We start from the raw sequence: 27,945 nt of genomic DNA, 5'->3' as shown, positions 1-27,945 counted from the left end.
TATTGATCGGAAGTTCATAGGTTCGAACCCCAGGTCCACCAAGCTGCCACTGCTGGGCCCCTGAGCAAGGCCCTTAACCCTCAGTTGCAAGTGTGGATAAGGGTGTCTGCTAAATGCCGTAAACGTAGTCTATAAGGCTACATTACTACAGAACGTAGCACACCGTGTGTGAATAGACGTGTGAGGACCCCATCGCGTCACGAACAAAGCCAAACACGCAGTGGCCTTTCAACCTGCCTGAATCAAAACAAATGATTAAGATACTCTACAGAAATAGTTGCGCTTTATATATCACATAGGTAGACCGCATATGTTTCTTAGGGACAGCGGTGCATTGGGTATCAGATTAAGTCTAAAGCTTTTATGAAAGCCGTTAATCTGATGGTCACCGGCGTTGACAGGGATAGTCGGTTGCTGCACAGCTCGTCGGTCCGTTTCCTGGGAGAATCGCTAACTGTGGGATGAGCCTGCTGCTATCGCTGAGACATAACGACACACCAAATAAGTCCCGAACCATTAGTGGACTGCAAAGAGATTGTCCTGACACCCAGCTCTAAAATGATTCGTTCACGCCTTGCTGGATTTAAGGCCTGTTAATGGTTATAAGTAGTTGCTGTTGCTTTTTGTGGAATCCGCTGTAACGCTTCGTGCTCCCAAGCTAAACACCAGGTAAGCGGTGAGCTAGCGCGCTGCTGCTCGCCGGTTCTCCGTTAATCAGCGTTGTTGGCGATCCCGAACAGTACTTTCAGCTGGCCTACAGACTATCGTACTGTAGATGAGGTAATACTGTTCAGGGCTGAGTCGGTCCGCCTGCCTGCTCGTTACCAAACCGAACTGCTTTAGTTAACTCTAGCTATAAATACACACCTTTGTTTCCCTTCCATCCAAATGCGGCTCAGCTACTGACAGGGTGTCTTCCTCACTCGCCTCTTGGCAGCTGGACCTCCTGCGTTTTCCCTGCTCCGGATTTACTGAACTCTGTCGGCACGCTGTCAAACTCTGAGACAAGCTGCGGGTCAATCCGTTTAGGCCAACGTGAAAGATCAACACGTCCCAGATAAGCCTGTAGGATATCGCTAAACAGTCCCAAATTTAATGGAAATTCACCGTTGTTTTTCAAGAAAAAGGTACAGAGTCGAACCTCCAAGGCCGGTAACACAGACTCGTTAATCAGACTAAACCGAGTGAGAAGATTCCGCATGAACACCATGTCGGAAGACAACAATGCAGACAAGTTTATTAAGGTGAGCACGATACACTGAACAGTGAGCACGACACACTGAGCTCGAGCACGAAGCACTGAGCTCGAAGCACTGAGCACGAATCACTGGGATCGATACACTGAGCTCGATACACTGAGCACTGAGCACAATACACTGAGCTCGAGCACTATACACTGAGCACAATACACTGAGCTTGAGCACGATACACTTAACACTGAGCTCGATATACTGAACACTGGGCTCGTACAAACATCTCTGGTTATGAGATAATGTGACTCGTTAGTGATTCTGATCTGTATGAATCATCAGACTGATTGCTGTTTCCCTGTGGCTATTCGACTTACAGCTATAACACTTCTAAAGTCATTTTATTTTCAATGAGTCAAACAATGATGTACAAGGAACACAACTAAAGCATAGTTCATCACAAAAATGCTGCTGTTGAAAAGTTAAAATGATGCAAATTAATTATTATATATGGTAAGTAATAAATAATAATGCTTAATTATGAAATTTTGTAAGTCAGTTTGTAAGTCACAGATATTGTAGATAATTCATGTAAATAATTCACAGTTTGTGAGGAAATGATTCTCTCACAGTCCTTGGAAGAGTTTGACCTGAATTTGAGTTGGGATTTTAGCCAAAAACAACTCCATTAACAACTCCTGATCCTGTGTGTGTGCACGCCCATGGTATCCTGAAGCACACTTTGAAATAGTTGACGTTATTTGTTGGTGTTCATGGGAAACTGAAGCCAGTCCTCAATCAGTCTTCAGCTCAGGACCACAGCAGTAAATTTTAAGTTTAGAGGTTCTGGCAGGACAAATGTCATTTTAGATGCTGTCTTGCAGATCAGCTGTACAGGAAACCCATGCAAGGCACCTTAATAACCCAGCTGGACCTGGGATGAAACTGAACAGGAGTTTCTGCTGATTTGTGCAGTGAAATTGTTTGTGCCACTTCAGTGTTGAGACAGAAAAATTGCTGTGTATCTTGCTTTATTTTCTAGAGCAGCAGCTACTTACATAAGGCAACAGTAAACAGACTTTAACAAATAAATGGTGGTAATTTAATGTTGAAAAAGTATTTCTATAAGATTTTTTTTTTTTTTTTTACTATTTAAAAATGTGTGTCTTCAGTACAGAGGGGTGGTGGTGAAGTGACTTCATAGCTAAAGCTAAATTGAATATATCTAGAAATGTGTAAAATACATAATGTTTTTTTATGAGTACAAAAAGGCAGTATTTGCAAAATGCTGTTGTATAAACACAACGTGGTCTTATTGTAAAATAATCATCTCTAGCATGCTGACAAACTTCACATGAAGAGGTGAGTTACTGCTAGTGGAGTAATAACAGTAACTCACCTATTCATATCATGCTGAATCACACCAGGCAGTGGTTATTTTCCATTAACAAAATGCCCTATCTTCTTTAGTCCTTGTGTACACTACCGTTCAAAAGTTTGGGAACATTTGGAAATTGTCTCTTTTTTTCATTTGTGCACCTGGGCCTCCAAATCTCTTTCTGTTCTGGTTAGAACCAGTTTGTGCTGGTCTCTGAAGGGTTCACATCATGGGAAGATCTACAATTCCTGATGCACCAGACACTAAACCACCAACCTAAAGAAAGCCACTTATTGCCTTTTGTCAGTGCAACAGTTTTAAGCTGTGCTAAAACAATTGAAAAAACATAATGGTTGCTGATTAATGGGCCTCTGTGTGACCATATAGATTGTTCTTTAAAGATCATCTGATTTAATTTTGTTTATGGATAAAAATGCATTTCTTTGGACAGCAATGAAAAAGTTATTCTAATTTTTGGAATGGCAGTGTATATATTTGAAATGTTTTATTTACTATGAGGGAATTGAGTTTATGGAGGTGTCCTAGGGTATTTATGGAAGATAATTAGAATAATATTAAATCAGTCACCAAAAATTAATAATGAGTAGCGTGGATATACTGTGCTGTCACTTTGTCAAAAAGACAGATGCTGTTTATTTGCTTGTGATGCCACAGTAACGGTTGCTGTATCTTTGTAAAACTCTACACTAGACTGTACAAATCCCCCCCCCCCCTTTTTTTTGCCTTGTTGTACTCTAAGCAGAACCATCAGTGTATTCTGCTGATTAAGGAATCTTAAAGCATACAGGACAAAGTACACAGAAGAATGCAGTTTGTAGGGGAATCAATTCTGTTGATTCTGGGTGTGTGGTGGCCTAGTGTTAAGGTGTTGGGCTACCAATCGGAATGTTGTGAGTTTGATCCCAGGTCCACCGAGCTGCCACTGATGGGCCTCTGAGCAAGGCCCTTAACCCTCAATTGCTCACAAAATTAGATAATGTAAGTCGTTCGGGATAAGGGTGTCTGCCAAATGCAAGTGTACTGTAAATGTAATGGAATCTTGTGGAGGGGTGAGGCTAATGGTCTGAAGATTGAGGAAGGATTTCCCGGTGTCAATCAATAGATCTTTTGTGTATAGATAATGTGGCATGGGGAGTGTTCGTGTGTGTGGCACATGTTAACGGTTATAAGATGGTTTTGCATTTTAAAGAACAAAATTAGAGTTTGAATTCAGTCTGCTGTGCATAACAGCACCAAAATAAAATTAAAAAAAACCTGAGTTTCATTGTGTTTTTCATGCATCAGAATACTTTATTAATTGTTGCTGCAGCTTGAAGTCACCAAAATAAGAATATTAAAATATAAACACCGGAGTTCAATGAGAATCAATGAATCTGAATGCAGACAAAAGCTGTGCCGGTGTCTGGAACAACCACAGTCCGATTTAGACCACAGCAAACCACAGCTCAGTGTAAAAACATCAGTGACTGGCCATTGGCTTCATCCTGTCACAGATAATTAGGCAGGTAGGTATGTGCTGGGGAAAACAGTATTACAGCTCAGTCGCAATGCAAGACACACTGCCATCTGTTTAGCTCCTTTGCCCAGACCACTAACGTCATCAATAAAAACCTGTAGTATGGCCTCGTTGATGGGTATGACACATTCTTTTGATAAATGATTGGTTGTCCAATAAAAAAAATAGACCGTTTTTAAAATATGGTCTATTAATAAGCCTTCACTTTGTCTCTGTTAAAATATGTAATGCTATACCGTGTAGGGATTATGTTTGAGATGTTTATATTAGAGATGCGCTAACATCTGTATGTTATAAGTGTAATGTAAACTAGTTTGTAAAGTTCCTAGTGACAAACTTTGATGTTGGCTTTGACGGTGCAAGTATTCTCAAAGGCCGGTGCTTTTTACATTTACATTTACAGCATTTGGCAGACGCCCTTATCCAGAGCGACGTACATAAGTGCTTAAATCTCTAACATTGAATACATTAATGCTGGTTCACTAGGTTACATACTTAAGATACCATGAGTTTAAAACATTTGTTCAAAGTTACAATGAAAAAGTGTCAAAGGTTTTTTTTTAATATATTTATTTATTTATTTATTTTTATTTTTTTAAATGTAAAAGATAAGGAAAGAAGTGCTAGTTGAAGTGTTTCCTGAATAAGTAGGTTTTCAACCGCCGCTTGAAAATAGCCAGTGACTCAGCTGTCCGGACCTCTAGGGGAAATTCATTCCACCACCTTGGCGCCAGAACAGAGGAGAGTCTTGTAGTATACTTGCTTCTTAGCCTGAGAGATGGTGGAACCAGTCGAGCAGTGCTGGTAGATCGGAGGTTGCGGGGTGCAGTGTGAGGAATGATGAGGGCTTTGAGGTAAGAGGGAGCTGGTCCATTTTTGGCTTTGTAGGCCAGCATCAGTGTTTTGAATCGGATGCGTGCAGCTACCGGAAGCCAGTGGAGGGATCGCAGCAGCGGGGTGGTATGTGAGAACGTTGGCAGGTTGAAAACAAGCCGGGCAGCTGCATTTTGGATCATTTGCAGAGGACGGATTGCGTTCATAGGTAGACCTGCCAGCAGTGCATTGCAGTATTCCAGTCTAGAAATGACAAGAGACTGAACAAGTACCTGAGCAGTCTGTGTGGACAAAAATGGCCGAATCCTTCTAATGTTGTAGAGAAGAAACCGACATGAGCGAGTCACATTAGCAACATGAGAGGGAAAGGACAGTTGATTGTCCATGTTTATCCCAAGGTTGCGAGCTGTGGCTGAAGGGGAGATCAGATCGTTGTGCAAGGATTGGAGGCGAGTGGACATAAGGGTCAGTGTTACTTTTGGAGCCAAGTGGACAGAAAGATTGTGAAAGCTACTGGACTGCTAGGGTGCCAATACTTTTGGAGGTGAGTGGACATGAGCATGTGATGTGTGGCAGTTCTCCTCATTGTGCTGAGTGTTTTGATATGTCACATGTCCATGTTGTGCTAATTTTTGATTTTGGGGAATACCCGGTGGGGTGCCAATACTTTTGGTGAAAAGTAGCTACTGAGGGTTTGGACATTTCATGTCAATACTGCAGTCATTATGGGATTCTACTTATTATCATACTGCATAGAGAGAAGCCGTGCCTGAGCTCTGCGCACGCTGCGTGTGTGAGAGCTTAGAGGAATTTTCGGAATTCCCCATTCAAGTCTATGGGATGTTCAATCGTCGACTACCGGAAAACGGAAAATTCCACCGGAAGTCCGAAATAAAAACTTTGTCCGGAGTAAGGTCCTAAAGAACCTGTCCGAGTTCGGTGTAAATCGCTCGAAAACTTGCCGTGTTATAAACCTCAAAAGTTTATAATGGAAGTCTATGGGGATAAAAGGCCACTTTGAGCTTCCGTACTGGGAATGCCGGTGTGACACCGAAATCTGTGATCTATCGTATGTTGTGACCTTAGAGGGTGCTGTTGCTAAAATGCAGCTTAAAATAGGTCGTCTAGAGACGTTCGCTACGTAAACAGAGTAAATGCAAAATCTTGCGTAAATCTTGTTGCGAGAACGCGCCAAGCGCCGTGAACGTTATATTCAACGCGCATGCCGTCGTGCTGCAAAGAAACGGTTGCATGCGCATTGAACTAAAGACTCATTTACAGTACTTAAAAAAACAAAGCTATTCAAATGCTTTTGTTTCTGATAACCTATAATGCCTTATCATATTTTGTGACCGTGCTGTAAGTTTGTTTAATTCAAATTTGTAATAATAATAATAATAATAATAAGCATCAGCATCTGACAAAATTTTTTTAGCCTTAATTAATAAATGACTTTCAGGGTAGTTAAAAAAAAGCAATCATGAAAACAGAGAATGCAAAAGCATTTGAATAGCTTTGTTTTTTTAAGTACTGTAAATGAGTCTTTAGTTCAATGCGCATGCAACTGTTTCTTTGCAGCACGACGGCACGCGCGTTGAATGTAACGTTCACGGCGCTTGGCGTTCTTGCAACAAGATTTACGCAAGATTTTGCATTTACTCTGTTTACGTAGCAAACGTCTCTAGACGACCTATTTTAAGCTGCATTTTAGCAACAGCGCCCTCTAAGGTCACAACATACGATAGGTCACAGATTTCGGTGTCACACCGGAATTCCGATCGCTTAGAAAAATAGAAGCAACAAACATCAGACCAGGGTCTACGACATATCCGAATTTGGTGCATGTGGCTCGAACGCCCTAGGCCGCATTTTTTTAAATAAATTTTTGTCTAAGAAGAATAATAATAACTAGATTTGTAAAGTTCGTCGTGACAAACTTTGATGTTGGCTTTGACGGTGCAAGTATTCGCAAAGGCCGGTGCATTTTGGAGGCGAGTGGACAGAAAGATTGTGAAAGCTACTGGACCGCTAGGGTGCCAATACTTTTGGAGGTGATCAGCCATGAGCATGTGACGTGATCCGAATACCCGTATGCTCTTCCGGCTCCGCCCTGGCTTCCTGTTCTGCCGGCTCCACCCTGGCCTCCTGCTCTGCTGGCCCGCTCTGGCCTCCTGCTCTGCCGTGACCAGAATACCCGTGGGGCAGTTCACCTCAATGTGCTGAGTGTTTTGATGTGTCACATGTCCAAGTTGTACACATTTTTGATTTCGTTTGTTTTGGGGGAGGGGCTACACGTGACATCACGTGACGTGATCAGAATACCCGTGGGGCAGTTCCCCTCATTGTGCTGAGTGTTTTGATATGTCACATGTCCATGTTGTGCAAAATTTTTAATTTATGCTTGTTTTGGGGGCGGGGCTACACGTGACAGAATACCCATGGGGCAGTTCCCCTCAATGTGCTGAGTGTTTTGATATGTCACATGTTCATGTTGTGCAAATTTTTGATTTCGCTTGTTTTGGGGGAGGGGCTACACGTGACGTCACGTGACGTGATCAGAATACCCGTGGGGCAGTTCCCCTCATTGTGCTGAGTGTTTTGATATGTCACATGTCCATGTTGTGCAAATTTTTGATTTTGCTTGTTTAGGGGTGGGGCTACAGTGACGTCATGTGGTGTCGAGTGACGTCACCAGAATTCCCGGTGGGGTGCCAATACTTTTGGCAAAAAGTGGCTACTGAGGGTTTGGACATTTCATGTCAATACTGCAGTCATTATGGGATTCTACTTATTATACTGCATAGAACAGTACATGCAATTCTTAATGTTGGATGTATTGTGTGTGAGAGCTTAGAGGACTTTTCGGAATTCCCCATTCAAGTCTATGGGATGTTCGATCGTCGACTACGGGAAAACCGAAAATTTCGTCGGAACTCCGAAATAAAAACTTCGTCCGGAGTGAGGTCCTAAAGAACCGGTCCGAGTTCGGTGTAAATCGCTTGAAAACTTGCCGTTATAAACCTCAAAAGTTTATAATGGAAGTCTATGGGAAAAAAGGCCACTTTGAGCTTCCGTACCGGGAATGCCGGAATTCCAATCGCTTAGAAAAATAGAAGCAACAAACTTCAGACCAGGGTCTATGACATATCCGAATTTGGTGCATATGGCTCGAACGCCCTAGGCCGCATTTTTTTAAATAAATTTTTGTCTAAGAATAATAATAATAATAATAATAATAATAATAATAAGCTTATAACGGAAATCAGAATGTTGGCTTCTACAAAGCCAACATAATAATAATAAGCTTATAACGGAAATCAGAATGTTGGCTTCTACAAAGCCAACATAATAAGCTTATAACGGAAATCAGAATGTTGGCTTCTACAAAGCAAACATAATAATAATAATAATAATAATAATAATAATAATAATAATAAGCTTATAACGGAAATCAGAATGTTGGCTTCTACAAAGCCAACATAATAATAATAAGCTTATAACGGAAATCAGAATGTTGGCTTCTACAAAGCCAACATAATAAGCTTATAACGGAAATCAGAATGTTGGCTTCTACAAAGCAAACATAATAATAATAATAATAATAATAATAATAATAATAATAAGCTTATAACGGAAATCAGAATGTTGGCTTCTACAAAGCCAACATAATAATAATAATAAGCTTATAACGGAAATCAGAATGTTGGCTTCTACAAAGCCAACATAATAAGCTTATAACGGAAATCAGAATGTTGGCTTCTACAAAGCAAACATAATAATAATAATAATAATAATAATAATAATAATAATAATAAGCTTATAACGGAAATCAGAATGTTGGCTTCTACAAAGCCAACATAATAATAATAATAATAATAATAATAATAATAAGCTTATAACGGAAATCAGAATGTTGGCTTCTACAAAGCCAACATAATAATAATAAGCTTATAATGGAAATCAGAATGTTGGCTTCTGCAAAGCCAACATATTAAGCTTATAATGGAAATCAGAATGTTGGCTTCTACAAAGCCAACATAATAAGCTTATAACAGAAATCAGAATGTTGGCTTCTACAAAGCCAACATAATAATAATAATAAGTTTCTAACGGAAATCAGAATGTTGGCTTCTACAAAGCCAACATAATAAGCTTATAACAGAAATCAGAATGTTGGCTTTTATAAAGCCAACATAATAATAATAATAAGCTTATAACGGAAACCAGAATGTTGGATTCTACAAAGCCAACATAATTAAACATCTCTGACACACTTTGTAGAATAAAAAATGAATTTGTTGTAATTCACAGTATGATGTCTTGTATGAACTTGTCTTATGGACTTTCATTACATGTACATGAATAAATAAAAAAAAATATTCCTTGGGTAGTCACTGTATGATAATGAGAATAACACACACACATTTGATGGGGAAACACATCATACTGTGTCACACACGGCATTGATTCATTTTCTACAACACTCGATTTGTGTTTATTATTTACAAAGCACATGTTTGACTTCTTAAAGGCTTCACAAATATCTTTAAACACACATTTTTGTCAGATGATCCTGGCTCTAGCAGGTGAACATTGTGTGTGTGTGTGTGTGTGTGTGTGTAACTGAAATTAACATTGGGTTGAACCACTATGTGGTATTAAACACTGATCTGTTGTAATAATGTGCATGTCACATCCACAGGAAAGCTCCATCCTGGAAGAGTACAGTATAAATTGGACACAGAAGCTCGGTGCTGGAATCAGTGGACCTGTAAGGTAAGATGTTTTGTTTCTCCTGAGTGGAGAGCGATGTTTCCTTATAGTTTTACTTTTAAACTGAACAGGGAAATTAAGGGAAATTGGTGTATTAGCTGTGAACAATTCCACATCTAGTGTGTAAACCTCTTTAAAATTCAGAGCAACTATTATTATTGCAGAACAAATGGAAAATCCAACATAAATACAGTTAGGAAAAAATTATTTGGTTTCCTGCTGATTTTGTACGTTTTCCCACTGACAAAGAATGATCAGTCTATAATTTTAATGGTAGGTTTATTTTAACAGTGACGGACATAATAACACCAAAATATTTGACCACACTGCTGTGAAGGGCTGAAATCTGGCAGCACCCGCATGTTTCCCCTGATCAAGAAAGCACATGTACAGGCCTGTCTGTAGTTTGCTAATAAACATCTGAATGATTCAGAGGAGAACTGGGTGAAAGTTTTGTGGTCAGATGAACCCATAATCAAACTCTTTGGCATCAACTCAACTTGCCGTGTTTGGAGGAGGAGGAATGCTGCCTATGACCCCAAGAACACCATTCCTATCATCAAACATGGAGGTGTAAACATTAAGCTTGTAGGTGTTTTTCTGCTAAGGGGACAGGACAACTTCACTGCATCGAAGGGACAATAGATGGGGCCATGTACCGTCAAATCTTTAGTCAGAATCTTCCTTTAGCCATGCCATTGAATATGGGTCGTGGATTTATATTCCAGCATGACAAGAAGAAGCACATTAAGGTCCAGGGTGGCCTAGCCAGTCTCCAGACGTTAATCCCATAGAAAATCTGTGGACTGAAGCTCTGCAGCTGAGCAGATATAGCTAACTTTCACACCTGTTTTTTTTTTTTGGGCATTTTTTTTTTGTTGTGTAGTTGACCAGGTGTTCGCTGATATCCAACACACTGTTTGATTTCTGGATTTCTGTGTCTGTCGCTGATAATCTAGCTGTAATGTTCTAATACTCTGTCCTTTCACACTGTTCACATCTGGCACTGCGGTACTGGTCTAACCCTACTTAGGCTTAAGAGCAAGGTTTCTTAAAAGCTGTGCAAAAGCTGTGCTAACCCTGCTATTAAATTACCAGTGTGAAGCAGGGATAAAACCTGGGGAAACAGAGATATCCTGGGATAAATGCAGTGTGACAAGCACTTATCTGGGAAATCACATGGTTCTGTGTAAACTTTTTATTATTTAGAGAGTAGAGATGCTCCAATCAGCATTTTTGGGGCCGATCACCAATTACCGATCACCAAGATCATGATCTGCCGATTGCCGATCACTGCCGATCACAGAGTGGCAGGAGAATGGGATTCTTTTATCTATAATCTAGCAGAGTTTGCACCATTTTTAGAAATGAAATTAACTCTAAATTAACTGTATTGAGAAAAAATATGTAGAAATAGGCTACAGTCAAGATCTTGAAGAACCACCAAGTGTTTATTTTAGAAAATGAGAACTTAAGGCTACTGTAGGCAATCTTTCCCAAATAAGGCAGAGTAACTTAAAATTATTACAAACAAAGAGGGGTCAGGCAGACCAACACACATCAGATCAGCTTAATGGGATGTAGCCTCTTAATACACTGATTACATTTTATAATTTGCAGCAAAATGTCAAACTTGTTACACCAAAACTGGCTACTGCCACAAAGGACAAATCTGTGTTTTTTTCTGTTATTATTATGAATGTCTGATGCAGTTGAGATACCTAGGGTTACTACTTCAGATCCAAAAAATAAAATGAAAGCTACTGTAAGCCAATGCCATCCTTTCTAAATAACAAGGCAGAGATACAAGGAGGCCAAGCAAATAGTTACCAACATGGTATGAGGTCACATAGTAAAATGTGATGATTGTAGAATGTAAATAAAATTAATATATTTACTAAATTTATAAATTTTTATAAATATAAAAAATATTTAATATATTATTTGTGAAGCTAATATATACACTATCCTTCAGAAGCCCGTCAATGTTTGTGTTCACTGTTTGGTACAGTGTGGGGAGACACACATCAGTTAGGTATTTCCTGCCTGGGGGGTCGTATTGTGGATCAAGGCAGCTTAGCAGGCGATGGAACCCTTTATCCTCCACAACGGATAGAGGTTGTTCGTCGAGGCAAATGATTTCCATAATTCATAACGTGATGTCTTTCCACCTCGTACTATCCCTGCTGTATGGTTCACGTCGTTTAAATGCATCACTCACAGTCGGCTGTTTGAGGGATGGGGATGTTGTTGGCTTTGGCTGGTTTAGTTTCTTATACTCGGCATATTCAGTTTTTTGGCGTGTTCTAAGATGCCTAATCATGTTAGTGGTATTAAAATGCCGTTGCTTGCTTCCACCTCAAGGGATTTTATCACGACATACATTGCAAACGGCTAACTTTACGTCTTTATCGGACACTTTGAAAAACTTCCAGACGGGATAACTCATGTTGCCACTGGTAAGCTCCGCTCTGCTGTTGTTTACCTGTGCACCGCGAGTAATTTATGTCACGTGATCGGCGCTTTTGGGTTTCGCCGATCAAGCTATTTTTAGCCAATATCAACATCACTATTATAGAGTAAAAAACATTGTTTTTCAGCTTTTCTTTCCTGTGTATTTTGTAAATTCTGGTCTAGTGTGACAGAGCCTCTGAGTGGACACCTACACATAAAAAGCAATATGAATAAATCACCAGACATGCTTGCAGAGACTTAAACAGAGAAGCAGAGCTCAGCCCTTAGCTGCAGAGTTAAATCAATAAGCTGCTTTTAGCGCTCCATTCATTCTGTGTGAGAAATACAGTGTATCACAGCAGCATCAAACGAATACACACATCATGTGGAGCAATAAAACTGTTCATTGCCTAAAGTGGAAAAAGGTCTTGACTTTTTGTGCTTGGCGCTTCCTCCTGCTGAGTCCCTTCTACTGCTGACACACTGGTATATTTAGTTGCTATATTTTAAGCAACATTGGGGTTTTTTATTTTGACTTAATTTTTTTATGTAACAGGCAACAGTAATGACAAGTAAATACACACAACCTTTAATCATCTCCCATGTATCCCATGTAAGTCTTGGGCATCACAGAAACTACAGCTTTACACACTGAACCAATAGTTTATTAAAGCTGCCACAATGCGATGAGACTTCATAGGGCTGGGCGATATCTCTGAAAACTGTATCATGATATCAGTGTTTCATATCGGTCGATATCTATAATTATTTATATTTTTTATGACCCATTTAAAATAAGGACCAGGAGAAAAATATATTACATTTAAACATTTTTATTTTAAACTTAACCTTCCTCTGATCATAATCCCCTCAGTTATTAAAACAGAAATGTCAACAACCATGGAAATCTCAAATAATTAAAATGTAAACATAAGTCTAAAGTCACAATGAACACTTAACAATTATCTCTTAACGTTTAAGGTGCAAAATGTAAGAAATGCTTAATAAAGTGTAATAAAATAGTGCAAAATGTTAAATATAAACATATTTTTATTACCAAATTTATTTGTCATTATTATTATTTCTTATATTATTTCTTATATTATTTATGTTTGTTTGTTTGTTTATTTATTTATTTATTATAATAATAATTATTATTATTTTATATTATTTATTATTATTAGTCTTTATAGGTGTTACCAGTTATGGCGGGGATGACGGTCTTGCAGACGACATTGGTCTGACTACGGCCAGACTTATAATATCCTAAAAACTGCCATACTGGCGAGCTGACTTTTCTTTTATTTACTTCTTTTATTTACAATTTCCTCCTCACTGCGGCACTCATTTTCTGCTTATCAGTCGCCGGTTACTGAAGAGGAAGACATGATACTGTTACATGATTAGCCGTTAACGTATCACTCCCTATGTTGCTAGGTTACCAGAGAGTGAGTGCCTTTGTTAAGTGCTAGCACATTTATTGTGCCTTTGGTTTGAAATGCCTTGTTTAATATCAGACATAGGATGGACACTTGCCAAGGACAATTAAATTGACATAACTAATTTTTTTTTCTTCAGGGTTTGTGTGAAAAAGTCAACACAGGAACGGTTAGCCCTGAAAATCCTGATTGACAGACCTAAAGCACGAAATGAGGTACGGAAGGACATGCTTACTGACTAAAGTTATGTGTTAAACTCATTCTGAGTTGTTTTAGTGTTATTCAAAAAATGTCTTTCACAGAATCAGTGTTGCATGGAAACAGACAGTGTCTCAGAGTATATCATGTCCACTGCAGTGTTGGTTAGGTGTTAGTTAGGTACTGAGTATTAGTCATGCTTTTCTGAGGTATTGTGGAGATCATATTTTTTCCATAATAATAATAATAATTTACATTATGGTGCAGCAGAGGAGAACATAGTAAAACACATAAAACACAGTACTGTGAAGAAATGCTGTAAAGTAGTTTTTTTCAAAAATATATATTTCAATTATTTATTTATTTATTTATTTATTTTTTATGAGTGAACAAGAAAAATCTAAATCAACTCATTATTTGGTGTGACTACCCTTTGGCTTCAAACAGCATCTTTCACATTTTGTACACTTGCACAAAGTCAGGGATTTTGTAGGAGTCAGGTTTACGTTTAACTAATTATAGTAAACACATGATAATGATCATCAATTTTATATATAGGTTGGAAAACAGTCATTAACTGAAACAGAAACAGCTGTGTAGGAGGCTTAAACTGGGTGAGGAACAGCCAAAATCTTCATGGCAAGACTGAGCACAGCAACAAGATGCAAGGTCTCTCCCAGGCAAAGATTTCAAAGCAGACTTAAGCACCAAGAGTAGGACCATAGACACAGAGGCTGGCCAAGGAAATTTATAGCAGCTGATGCTGCACCTCATGCTTACAGCATTTGAATCCTCACACTTATCGTTCTCTTTCTCAGGTAAGACTTCATATAATGTGTGCCTCACACCCCAACATTGTACGCATCTTGGAGGTTTATGCCAACAGTGTGCAGTTTCCCCATGAATCCAGTCCACGGTGAGAGATATACCATACTATCTTGTCTCTTATCTTATGTGGCCCTTCATTTATTTTAGTTCTCTTTACTGTTGTTTTTACAGAGCTAGATTATTAATTGTTATGGAGATGATGGAAGGAGGAGAGCTGTTTCACAGAATCAGCCAGCACAGGCACTTTACAGAGAAGATGGCCAGCCAAGTCACTAAACAGGTAATGTGCTGCAACTTTTGACTCATTTGTTCTGTATGACCTTGAGGTGGACAGATCAAACATTCATTAGCTAGAGTTGAAGTTTACATCAGACCAGTCAGTGTCACCGATTCACATCACTTTCGCTTTCAAACAGTGCTGAAGTTTATGGCATTGACTTCTAGGTTTTCTTTAGATAGTCATATCTTTTTCTTTTTTAAACAAAGTCTTTATTGTTTTAGTTTCAGTTTCACATTTAAATTAACACAGCAACAAAGAACACCCCTCCCCCCACCCCATACTGGATCAATAAGAAATATAAACAATAGTCAGGCCACTAGGTAACATCATACAATTCTTAACACAGGTATGTGTAGACAATTATACAAAATTGTCAATTGACACTTTTTCAATTGTCAATTTTCAAAATAAGACATAAATGGCATCCACATGTTATTTCTCAACCGACCCTTTTATATTGTATCTAATCTTTTCCAAATGTATATGACACATGACCTCTCTAATCCAGAGTCCATATGTTGGTGGGGCGTGAATCCTTCCACCTACACAAAATAAGTCTTCTAGCTAGCAGAGAGCAAAAAGCGATCATCTTCACCTGGTACCTGCTAAAAGAGGCATCCACCTTGATCACCCCAAATAATGCAGTCAAAGGGCATGGGTGCACAGTTTTTCCACATATTTTGGAAAATGCATCAAAAATAGATAGCCGATATCCATGAAGTTTTGAACAAGTCCAAAACATGTGAAGAAGTGTAGCGGGTGTTTGCTTGCAACGATCACATGCAGGATCCAAGTCCAACTTTGTCTTGGACAGTTTGTCTTTGAACCAGTGTAGACGGTGTACCACTTTAAACTGAGTAACAGCATGTCTCAGACACACCGAAGATGAGTGAATGTTCTGTATGACCTTTTGCCAGACCCCGACCGATATGTCTTCATCCAAGTCAGATTCCCACCTGTGTTTCAGAATGTCCAGATTGGTCACATGGTATGAACTGAGCAGTGTGTAAATCCTGCTCAGGACCTGTTTAGTGTCTATCCTACAATCAAATATCTTATCTATAAGGGACTGAGCTGGACACTGAGGAAATCAATCAGAATTGGCCATAACAAAGTTTCTCAATTGCAAATATCTAAAAAACTGTGATTATGTAATATTAAATTTCTCTACCAGTTGTTCAAATGAGGCAAACTTATTATCAATGTACAGATTATACAGTGAACGTAGTCCGTCTATCAACTATCAAAAAGCTTCATCAGTTACTGAAGGGATAAACAGGTTATTCGCCACAGGGGCAGCAAACAATAACCCGATGGAACCAAAAGAACACTGATTCCAAATCTTAACTCTGTGGACAACAACTGGGTTAGAAGAGTATGTTGAAATTGATTGTTTAAAGGGTAACCGAGAGCAGAGCAATGCTGTAGGAGAGCTGTATGTAATTGAGGCCCTCTCCAAAGTCACCCAGCTTGGTGGGGAGGTGTCCCTTCTCAACCAAGGCAACCACGCTCTAATATTAGCTGTAATAGTACATGAAATTAGGAAGTGCCATGCCCCCCAAATTTCGGGGCAGTTGTAATATCTTTTTGTTGATCCTTGGATGCTTTTTATTCCAAATAAAGGATGATAACTAGCTATTCAGGTTGGAAAATAATGATTTAGAAAGAAAAATTGGCAGGGTTTGGAACAAGTAAAGAAATTTAGGCAAGATAATCATCTAAATTAATCCTTCCCCCCCAGGGAAAGAGGCAAGGATTCCCAACGAGCAATATCTTGTTTAAAATTTGCCAACAAAGGATGATAATTAGCCCTATAAAGATTCTTAAGGTTGCATGTTATCCAAATACCCAGATATTTAAATTTTTCCGAACTAACTTTAAATGGGACTGTGCCAGTAAGTTTCCCTTCAAGAGAGGTCACAGGCATCATCTCGCTTTTCTGAACATTAACCTTATAGCCAGAAATTCTCCCAAATTGACCAAGTACTAGGCGTCAAGCTGAATTCAGGGATACTAGACAGAGGATCCGCCGTGTACCTCGTTGTAATGCAAAATAACTAGATATATTATTATATAATAATAATAAAGCAATTTTATCCATGATATAAATTTAAGGCCGAATTTAAATATTTCTAAAGTCTGAAAGAGTTAACCCCATTCAACCTGGTCGAATGCTTTTTCAGCATCAAGAGAAAGTATCACCTCATCGCCTTTGTGGCCGAGTGGAGTGGGAGTATACAACACACCTAACAGTTGTCTAATGTTAAAAAAGGATTGGCGATTTTTCACAAACCCTGTCTGGTCAGGTGAAACAACAGTGGGAACTACCTTCTCAAGGCACTTTGCCAAGACCTTTGCGAAGATCTTGGCATCCGCATTCAGAAGCGACACTGGCCGATATGAACCACAATTTAGAGGGTTTTTATCCTTTTTAAGTAGTAAAGAGATGACAGCTTGACGCATAGATACTGGTTGACAAGTTTACAGAAGACTCATTGAAAACTGACAGTAATAAGGGAGACAGCGGTTCTGAAAATGTCTTGAAAGCTCAGCTGGAAGGCCATCCGGTCCCGGGGACTTGCCACTTTGCATGTCTCTAATTGCAAAAACTATCTCATTTACCGAAATATCTTTTTCCAATTCAACGGCCAGATCCGGACTTACGGCGGGAACGTTTATACCTTCAAAGAAGGTCTCCCAAGCAGACTGATTAAAAGATGAATCAGAAGAGTATAGTGACTGGTAGAACTGACTAAAACATGAGTTAATTTTCTCATTGTCTGAGCATTGAATACCTTGGCCATTGATTATAGCTGGAATATTTTGAGTAACTGATCTCTGGCGTAGCTGATGTGCGAGCAGACGCCCCGCCTTCTCACCATGTTCATAGTATGCATACCTTGACTTAGAAATCAGGTACTCCACTTTTTGGGTAGACAGAGTATTAAATTCAGCTTGAAGTGACATACGTCTCTTGACTAAATCTGGCGAAGGGGAATGGCTATATTCCCTGTCCACACGTAATATCTCGTCTGTCAACAATCTTAACCGTTCAGAGCTTCTCCTCCTCTTGTTAGCACAATATGAAATTATCTGACTCCAAACCGTAGAAAGTGACATTCCCGGGGTTTGATTAACTTCAAGGGGGAATTTCATTTCTGCTCTTAAAAACTGACAAAATTCTCATCTGAAAGTAGTAAAGTGTTAAATTGCCATGGGCGGTATATTGATTGAGTATCTGAAAAACACAATTTCATACTGAGGGGGCCATGGTCTGAAATGACTATGGCACCATAGTCACATTCCCTCACTACATTGAGGTAGGATTGCAAAAGCACCACACGTCAGACACACCATACGTTTCCAGAAACGATTTGATCGACTGAGCAGACTTAGTAAGGTTTGTTTTTCCGGCTGCACTCTGATCTAGCGATGAGAGCACACAATTAGCATCTCCACCAATCATGAGACTGTATGTTGACATATCTGGCATATTTGAAAATAATGTGTTTAAAAAGGTATAATCATCCCAGTTTGGTGCATAAACCGAGACTAAGACAACTGGAAGTGTGTACAATTTCCCTACCTCGAGAACATATCGTCCTGCAGAGTCTTTATTTACACTAGAAGCAGTGAATTGTATGTGTTTACCAATCATGATGGCCACTCCTCTTGATCTAGAGTGAAAATTTGATTGAAACACCCGACCAGACCATTATCCGCTAAACACACATGGGTCTCCTGTAAAAATGCAGTCTGTATCAAGCTTTAAATGTGCTATAACTTTTCTAAATTTTAAGGGACTGTTGAGGGATTTCACATTCCAACTCACACAGTTAACTGGATATTCAGAAGAATGCCTAGTACCTTTTTTGTTAGCCATGTTAAAACTGTGTACAATGATATATACATATAAGATCCTGACAAGAAACAACCCAATGGTATACAAATCCAGTATAATCCCACCCCCTTCTCCAACAAAACCCAGGAGAAAACAAAACCTCAACAAAAAAATCCACACATTATAGTGCTTGTATTGAGGAACATCACTCTAGCTGCTAGGGCTCCTTACTAGCCCCCAGATATAATTAGAAAAGAAAACACCAACAAGAGAAGAAAAAAAATTATACAGTAGTGTTCTCAACGAAAATAATATAAATTTAAATGTTGACCCTCCAAAATTAGTTAGTTGTAAACAAAGTAGTCTACTACCATCCCCTAGCAAACATTTTCTGTATGCAGACAATGTACATATTTTGGGATATAAAACAATTGTGACAATACAACCTGAGAAGTATGCAGGCTAAGGAAACCCGGTTCACAGTCAATGTCTAACATCTGTCGCCAAGATAATATTCTCTTTCACATAAGCCATGGCCTTGTTTGGATCAGCAAATTCTTTGTCTTCTTCTCCGTGGGTGATACAAAGTTGTGTAGGAAAAAGAAATCCATAGCGAACACCCTGTCGGTTTCGAAGAAGCCTCCTCACGTCTGTGAACGCTGCCCGAGCTTTGGCCATGCTTGCAGTGTAATCAGGAAGAATTGTAATATGCGCGTCATTGAAACGAAGTGGGCCACGAGTGCGTGCACGGTGCAGAATCTCCGCACAGTCTTGATAATAGTGTAACTTAGCAACATCTACTCTTGGATTACCACCCGGTTTCTTTTGTCCTGTTTTACGAAGTGGGCGATCAATCAGTGGCTCTTTCTCAAGTTATAGCACCTCAGTTAGCATCTTGGCGACTGCTATGGATGAACTGGAATCCGGTGTCTCGGGAACACCGAGAATCTGCACGTTGCACCTCCTCATCCGGCCCTCCAAGTCCTCACCTTTAGCTCCTTTAGTTCCGATTTCAACTCACCCACTGTACTCTGTAGGGCGACAACCTCATCCGACCAATTAGATAAACCGCCCTCTATATCATTGGCACTCGCTTTGACTTGGTCTAACTCCGAGCGAAGTGCCGCGGTGCTGTTTATTATTTCAGATTTCAGTGCTCGTAATTCGTTCTTCAGAAAGTCAAAGTCTTCTGCAAGGGCATCCTTCAGTTCTGATTTAATCACCGCTGAAATATCAGACTTCAGTGCGAGAAGTATTTCAGACTTCAAACCAGACGTATCTATTTAGCTGGTATTTGGTGAGGTTGGAGCCGATTCACTCCTGGCCTTAGAAACATTCTGGTCCGAGGAGGCGTTCGGCCTATCGCCCGCAGGTCCCGTGTACTTATATTTGTTAAGATTTGTCGCCATTTTCACAGTTTTTAGAATCAACTTAGCAAGAGGGGCAAAGTACTAAAACTTCTGGCGTCGAGTTTTGAAATAATACTTTAAGAAAAAACACTACATTAAATAAACATGCCAGGAGCCCTGCCAAACACCCCCAGGTAGTCATATCGTTGTATTACATTTTTACATATTAGAACAAATGTAATTGTCCATTCTCCACATCACATTTCCTATTGGGATGCTTGTAACCTGGAGAATCCATGCATGCATGGAAGTGGCGGGAATCGAACCCTCAGCCCTGGGGGTGTGAGGCAAGCATGCTAACCGTAGCAGCGTTTGACACGGTCAACCACAAGACTCTCTTATCCACCCTCAAGAGTCTTGGGATTTGCGGATCAGCTCGGGAATGGTTTGCTTCCTACCTGGAAGGACGCTCATACCAGGTAACATGGAGGGGAGTGACATCTGCTCCACGCAAACTCTCCACTGGCGTCCCACAGGGCTGAGTACATGGTCCTCTTCTTTTCTCCCTGTATCACTCTCTTTGTGAAGTTATTTCATCACATGGGCTCTCTTATCACTGCTATGCTGATGATACACAACTTATCTTCTCTTTCCCACCCTCAGATGCCACAGCTTCTGACCGGATCTCAGCATGTCTGGCAGAAATTTCATCATGGATGACTGCTCATCAGTTAAAGCTCAATCCTAGCAAAACTGAACTGTTCATCCCAGGTGATTCATCCCCAGGTCATGATCTTGCTATATCCCTGCACAACGATCTGATCTCCCCTTCAGCCACAGCTCGCAACCTTGAACAACCATGGACAATCAACTGTCCTTTTCCTCTAATGTTGCTAATGTGACTCGCTCATGTCGGTTTCTTCTCTACAACATTAGAAGGATTCGGCCATTTTTGTCCACACAGACTGCTCAGGTACTTGTTCAGTCTCTTGTCATTTCTAGACTGGATTACTGCAATGCACTGCTGGCAGGTCTACCTATGAACGCAATCCGTCCACTGCAAATGATCCAAAATGCAGCTGCCCGGCTTGTTTTCAACCTGCCAACGTTCTCGCATACCACCTCGCTGCTGCGATCCCTCCACTGGCTTCTGGTAGCAGCACGCATCCGATTCAAAACACTGATGCTGGCCTACAAAGCCAAAAATGGACCAGCTCCCTCTTATCTCAAAGCCCTCATCATTCCTCACACTGCACCCTGCAACCTCCGATCTACCAGCACTGCTCGACTGGTTCCACCATCTCACCATTACAAGAGGCAAGTATACTACAAGACTCTCCTCTGTTCTGGTGCCAAGGTGGTGGAATGAATTTCCCCTAGAGGTCCGGACAGCTGAGTCACTGGCTATTTTCAAGCGGCGGTTGAAAACCTACTTATTCAGGAAACACTTCAACTAGCACTTCTTTCCTTATCTTTTACATTTTAAAAAAAACAAAAAACAAACCTTTGACACTTTTTCATTGTAACTTTGAACAAATGTTTTAAACTCATGGTATCTTAAGTATGTAACCTAGTGAAGCAGCATTAATGTATTCAATGTTAGAGATTTAAGCACTTATGTATGTCGCTCTGGATAAGGGCGTCTGCCAAATGCTGTAAATGTAAACTACCAAGCCACACCCCAAATTAATAATGTATTATATTGAAGCTGTAATGTGCTTGCCCAATCCTGTGTACTGGTTATCTGAAGAAGAAAAAAAGAAAGACTAAATTGTATCTACTCTATTATCTAGTGAAGTGTATTAATACCGCATAAGTGAAACACAGTATAGGATCCACAGTATATGAAAATCCTATTTAATCCTTAATTAAAAAAATTAATTGGCCAAATTTTCAACTTTGCGCTACAGTGTCCTGTCCTCAAGTGGCACATAAAAATTGGCTAGCGAATTTGTTTACTGTCAGTAAGATTAACAAGTTTGTAGCAGAAAGGAGAGCTTTGCACCATCTTAGGAATAATGTAGTATTTTGTGCTTTTTCATGTTTTGATTGTCTGATATTGCCAATATAATTAAATGTCTACAGATTGCCCAGGCTTTGGAACATTGTCACTCACTTAACATTGCACATCGAGACCTAAAGCCAGAAAACCTGCTGTTTAAGGATAATTCATTGGTAAGACCATGTTTTGATGTTTGTTATTGTTAGAATTCATTGTTGGAATATTTACTGATCAGCAGAAGTGCTGTAGAATTGACAGGAAATTTTATTTACTGCTGTGTAAACTCCATCTTTTAGGATGCTCCTGTAAAGTTGTGCGATTTTGGTTTTGCCAAAATTGATCAAGGTGATCTGATGACCCCACAATTCACTCCTTACTATGTAGCACCTCAGGTAAGCTGTTTGTTAAAATAAATCTTTTGTTTGCTTATTGTGATATAATGTATTATACATTTTTCAGGTATTGGAGGCACAAAGACGTCATCAGAAAGAAAAGTCTGGAATAATACCTACCTCACCCACCCCGTACACATATAACAAGGTGAGAGGCCTCAGGAGAGGATGATTCTGGATTTCTTGTAGTGCATTTGAATGAATAAACAAGCTAATCATAAACCTAATACTTATCCTGCCCCCCCCCCCCCTTTCATGATTTTCGCCTAGATGACATACCCACTTAAAAAGTGGTACAGCTCCCATATACTTTGACACACAGAGGTGAGCCTGGTCTCATTGGAAAGAAGAGAGTCTCTAGTTTCTGATACAAGTGTCAGGGTGATTCTAGGCCTCCTTACTGACACAGAGTTACAGAGGCTAGAATGGAGGGTTTTTATTTGCGTCTGAGTTGTTTACCTGATAAACTGATTACATACATTGCTGTATTTAATGATGGTAGGTAAGCAACAACTGAGGGTCATAGCCACATGTCTTGGCTTTCACCAAAAAAAAAAAAAGAAGTCAAAAGACTCAAAAATGGATTTTATATGAATATTTTTCTACGGACATGTCTGTCGTTCATGTTTTTCTTGTTTATTTTTTTACTGTATAACTTTGTATAAAAAGACTGCATGCTTAGTTCAAAAGTCCTATAACAAAGACAACCCCTCTGCCTAGAAGCCTGCTGTGAAAAAAGGCCTGTAAACTGACACCCTGAGGTGTGAGAGTGTGAAAAGTTCAAGAATTGCGCAATAAAGTTGAAAAAAATTAATATGCGCATGCTCATTGCACAGCCCGCCCTCACCAGATGTATCATGTTGCATCTCATTGGAATCGTCTCCTTATTGGCTAAAGAGCTATGATGCTTGCGAAACATCAAATCGCTACTGGAGGGAGCAATTGTCAGTCAAAGGGAGGGTGTCCCACATAGCATGGAGAGACCTCATTGGCTTCTTAGCTGCCTATCTCTGCACCACAGGCACTGGTTGGCTCATAAGAGGGCTTGTTTGATTCGTTAGCCCCTCAACTACAAATGAAGCGTTTGTAAGTTTTGTAAGCCTCCAATGAGAAGTGAGAGTCGAAACAAAGACGGAAGTGAACCACTGTTTACAGTTTCCGGTCAGAAACGTAATACTCGTGAGGCGAGCAAAGCATTTTGGATTAAAAGGCTTACATATTCCAGTTCCGTGGACTCTTGGGGATTTTTTTTACAAGCATTTGTTTTGGAAATACATTAACATTAGTGACAATGTAAAGAAAGGGAAATTGCGTTTAAGGTAAGTAAACAACACCTAGTTCAGGTGGCTATCAAATGGTTAAATTACTATGACTGCTATAAATCATATTATGCTTTTGTGTGTGCACTTAATACAATCCTGAGAGTCTAAGCTTTCAAACAGTATATAATTTAACCGTGTATTTAGAGGATTTAATGCTCAAAAGTTACAATGAATTTACAATGAAGTTGATGCAGTCTCGCCTCCTAGCAGTGGTGGCTCATTCTCGCGACAGTGACCTGATAAGTCATATTGAGAGTTTTGTGAATGTCATGTTCTACTCGCACCCTTGTGAAACCTTCCATGGAGAACTGGGATGTGGTAGCTTAGTGGCTAATGTGTTTGCCTGTTGTTCGGAAGGTTGTGAACAAGGCCCTCAAACCTCAGTTGCTCAGCTATATAAAATGAGCTAAAATGTAAGTTGCTCCGGCTGCCAAATGCTATAACTGTTAACTGTTGGGTATAATATTTCTTTTTGGTGGAGGGAAACAAATTAATTCAACTGATACAGAGAATTTAGAGAAATGTATGACCAAGGAGGTGGACTATTAGGATATTATTGCCAGACAGTTTTTAACTTTTTCATTTTTCCTTTGATCTCCATGTGTTCTTTTTTCTTTACAGAGCTGTGACTTGTGGTCCTTGGGCGTTATTATCTATGTGATGCTTTGCGGTTATCCTCCATTTTATTCTAAGCACCACAGCCGCACCATCCCTAAAGACATGCGCAAGAAGATCATGACTGGAAGCTTTGACTTTCCTGAAGATGAGTGGAGCCAGATATCCGAAATGGCAAAGGACATTGTCCGCAAGTGAGTGACGAAAGCCAAGAAGCCTTAAGTGTATGACTTTTATTTACTGGTTCATGGCTGTAGGAAATCATGTGTCATCTACACAAAAGACCATTTTTAAGACTAGCTGCGCTCGGTTTACTAAATTCAATAATAAATATAATAGGCCATTATTTAGTTGTATTTCACAATGTAAAGGACTTTCTTGTATTAAGCTTATAACTGAGAAGTTAACTTGACTGTTTAACCTGTTTTGTTCTATCATGTCAGGCTTCTGAAGGTAAAGCCTGAAGAAAGACTAACCATCGAGGGGGTCTTGGCTCACCCCTGGCTTAATTGCACAGAGGCCTTGGACAATGTGCTTCCTTCTGCTCAGATGATGATGGACAAGGTTAGGAATAATTGATGCATAAATATACATGCTGTATAAAACATAGACATAAATATATACATTTTAATAAAAGGGAAAGTTTTACATCCTTGGATTAATTATAGGCATTCGGTAATATAATGAACTGTGTGCTTCTTGTTTTGTGTGAGCAGGCAGTGGTCGCTGGGATCCAGCAAGCCCATGCAGAACAACTGGCCAATATGAGAATACAGGACCTTAACGTCAGCCTCAAGCCTCTCAGCTCTGTGAACAACCCCATTCTGAGGAAGAGAAAGCTGCTAGGGTTGGTTTTTCTTTACCTCAATAATTAGGTCACCTCATTTTTTTACCTGGATTTGAACAATTTCATATGCAGTAACATTTACACAAGAAATGTGGTATTAATTAAATGGTTTAAAAGGGAAAATTAAAGGGGGGGGAAGGGGGGTTAAAACAAATTCCATTCCAAAAGTACAAGATAAGGCTAACAAATTTGACTTAGCATCGCTGCCATATCACTTTTTTTTCCATTCAAGTATCTCTGCTGTTTTTTTTTTGTTTTTGTTTTTAATAAAAACATGAAAATCAAAATATGACCAGTGTTTTCATTTGTTACTATAGTACAAAGCCTAACGATGGCTTCTTCATTAATGACCCTGAAAATGGAGCAGAAGACTCTAATGTGGCTCTGGAAAAACTGCGGGATGTGATTGCACAGTGCATCCTACCACAAGCTGGTGAGCTGGCCAAACACGTTACACAAATCAAAAGCATATGTGCATATTACACTTACCGTGTCTCCATGCTTTTCGGGCTATTATACTAATAGGAGAAAATGAGGACGAGAAGCTGAATGAGGTGATGTATGAAGCGTGGCGTTTCAACAGAGACTGCAAGCTGCTCCGTGATGGCCTGCAGGGACTGAGCTGGGATGGTAAGTGTTTAATAATATTAATAATAATACTGTCAAGGAGCTGTTAATCACATTCACAACCAATTATAGCAACTTTACAGTGGTGTGAAAAAGTGTTGGCTCCCTTCGTGGTTTTCTTTTTTTTTTTTTTTGCACATTTGTCACACATTAATGTTTCAGATCACCAAACAAACATCCAACCATCAAGAAATCTGGAAGGGGGTCAACACTTTTTAACACCACTATATGTATGACTGTAGGCATTGATGTTGATTCATTTCACATTCACGTCACTGTGAACAAACAGTTTTTTCTCTGCTCCCTCAGGTAGGGCTTTCTCTGATAAAGTGGATCGCTTGAAATTGGCAGAGATTGTGAAACAGGCTATTGAAGAAAAGACAAACTTGGAAGACTCCCAATAGAAAGTGGTGCATTTCTATTTTCTTTTGTACTGTTTATTATAATTTTTCTTAAGCAAATAACTGTAAAGTGTAATTTTATGTAAATTGAAGCGCATATTTTCTCCCTTCTATGGATACGCTAGTAAGCCTGATGTACAGCTGTAGATAATGGCAAGTTGTTGGTATCATTACTTTTTAACATTGATGAAACATTTCAAAAAGACTATTTTTGTTTTGCAAGAAAAAAGTACCAACTGAGGCTGTATGTAGCCCTTTGTAATTCATTTCAGAGATTTATTTTTATTTTTGTTTTAACAATTCGCCCAAGTCTATTTATAAGAAAAAGAATGATGTTTTACCACAAAGCTTAAAAAAGTGCAAATGAACATTTGGATGCTTCTTCAAAATGCTTGAGGTGGGGGTCTGAACAGAAGTTTAAGATGCGATTAGATATAATTTCATATCATGCCATATCATAAAATTCCACAAATTTGAAATGTATCATCAAATAAAAATCCATCATATTCTGGTCCCTGAGAAGGTATAGCAGTTATTTAAATTAGGATGCAAAAAAAATTCATGTCCTGTACATCCTAAAATCTTTTACCAAGTTATGCTATGCTGGCATTATTCTTTATTCATATCAACTCATTTTTGCTCAACTCCAGTAATAATTCCCTTTAGTACAGCTCATAAAATGCTGTTTGGTGAATTGTAACTTTATATTGCAGCTTTCCTCAGCAGGGTCTGTGAAAAGCAAATAAATGCTGTATCTATTTTGATCTCTTAGTGACGTACATTTGAAATGCATTACATAAGCCGATATTCTAATTTTCTACAGCATCAGGGACATAGATCTTAATTGGTCGAATGTTTGACAAGCATCTTATCATAACCTGAACTGTGTAATATGTACTTATAATGTGTATAACATTTGTGTAGAGTCTTAATTTTACAGAATATACCACATGGAGCCCGGTTTGGTCTCCAAGCCAGAACTGCACATGCCCAAAAACTTTCTACATTGACAGTGGCCTGTATGACTGATAAGATTCAGTGAAAAGTTACTAAAATAATTCATTAATTCAAGACTTATTAACTAGAGCCTTATGATGCATCTGCTTTTAGTGTAATTATATGAAAGCCAAATCATATCATTAAGATTTTAATTTTAAGTTTTTCTGAACATGCTTAAAGACAAAATAAGAAGTATGCAAAGAAATTGTACTAATTGTACTAACAAGCATTGTATTAATCATCAGACACTGATGCTTTGAGAAAACAGTTTGAGTTGTTATCATCTAGGTAATATCAACTAAATATATTGCAAGAATTTAACGAGTTATCAGTCCCCAAATAACACTAAAGATAAGATTCAGCACTCTCTCATCTTCACAGATTTACAGATTTTTTTGTCTCTATAATTAACCTTCATGTCATAGAATGTATGTTAAGTCCTAACTTAATTTTTAAATACATGCCTTCCTCCAGCTATGAGCCACAAACCCAGTACAGTCTACCTTAATAACGCTTTACAGTGCTATTTAATTTACAGTGTTCCTTAAATTACATTAAACAGTTCTGTAGAATCAAAATCTGTTGAGCTGAACCCAAATTCATCACATGCCATGTGTATCTGCTGATTGCTCAGTCAGA

The 27,945-nt window shown here is 39.1% G+C and overlaps 1 protein-coding gene across 1 annotated transcript; it reads left to right on the top strand.

The window, feature by feature from the left end:
• The first annotated feature begins 227 nt into the window (after positions 1-227).
• On the top strand, positions 228-27,071 carry mapkapk5 (MAPK activated protein kinase 5). Its single transcript, XM_027145768.2, has 14 exons — positions 228-1,244; positions 9,642-9,715; positions 13,745-13,820; positions 14,622-14,719; positions 14,803-14,911; positions 22,187-22,276; positions 22,400-22,495; positions 22,563-22,643; positions 24,439-24,626; positions 24,876-24,996; positions 25,149-25,279; positions 25,597-25,712; positions 25,805-25,909; positions 26,216-27,071. The coding sequence occupies exons 1-14, from the start codon at positions 1,200-1,202 to the stop codon at positions 26,308-26,310; spliced, it is 1,425 nt and encodes a 474-aa protein (XP_027001569.1). The 5' UTR covers positions 228-1,199; the 3' UTR covers positions 26,311-27,071.
• The last annotated feature ends 874 nt before the right edge of the window (positions 27,072-27,945 follow it).

This window comes from Tachysurus fulvidraco, chromosome 9, assembly GCF_022655615.1.
Source record: "Tachysurus fulvidraco isolate hzauxx_2018 chromosome 9, HZAU_PFXX_2.0, whole genome shotgun sequence".
Classification (NCBI taxonomy): Eukaryota; Metazoa; Chordata; class Actinopteri; order Siluriformes; family Bagridae; genus Tachysurus; species Tachysurus fulvidraco.
The sequence above is the reverse complement of the archived record's forward strand: the minus strand, read 5'-3'. Positions and strand labels throughout refer to the sequence as shown.

Coding starts and splice junctions, on each gene's coding strand:
- mapkapk5 (XM_027145768.2), top strand. CDS start 1,200: ATGAACACCATGTCGGAAGACAACAATGCAGACAAGTTTATTAAG. Junction 9,716..13,744: donor GGAATCAGTGGACCTGTAAG/GTAAGATGTTTT, acceptor TTTTTTCTTCAG/GGTTTGTGTGAAAAAGTCAA. Junction 22,496..22,562: donor CTTACTATGTAGCACCTCAG/GTAAGCTGTTTG, acceptor TACATTTTTCAG/GTATTGGAGGCACAAAGACG.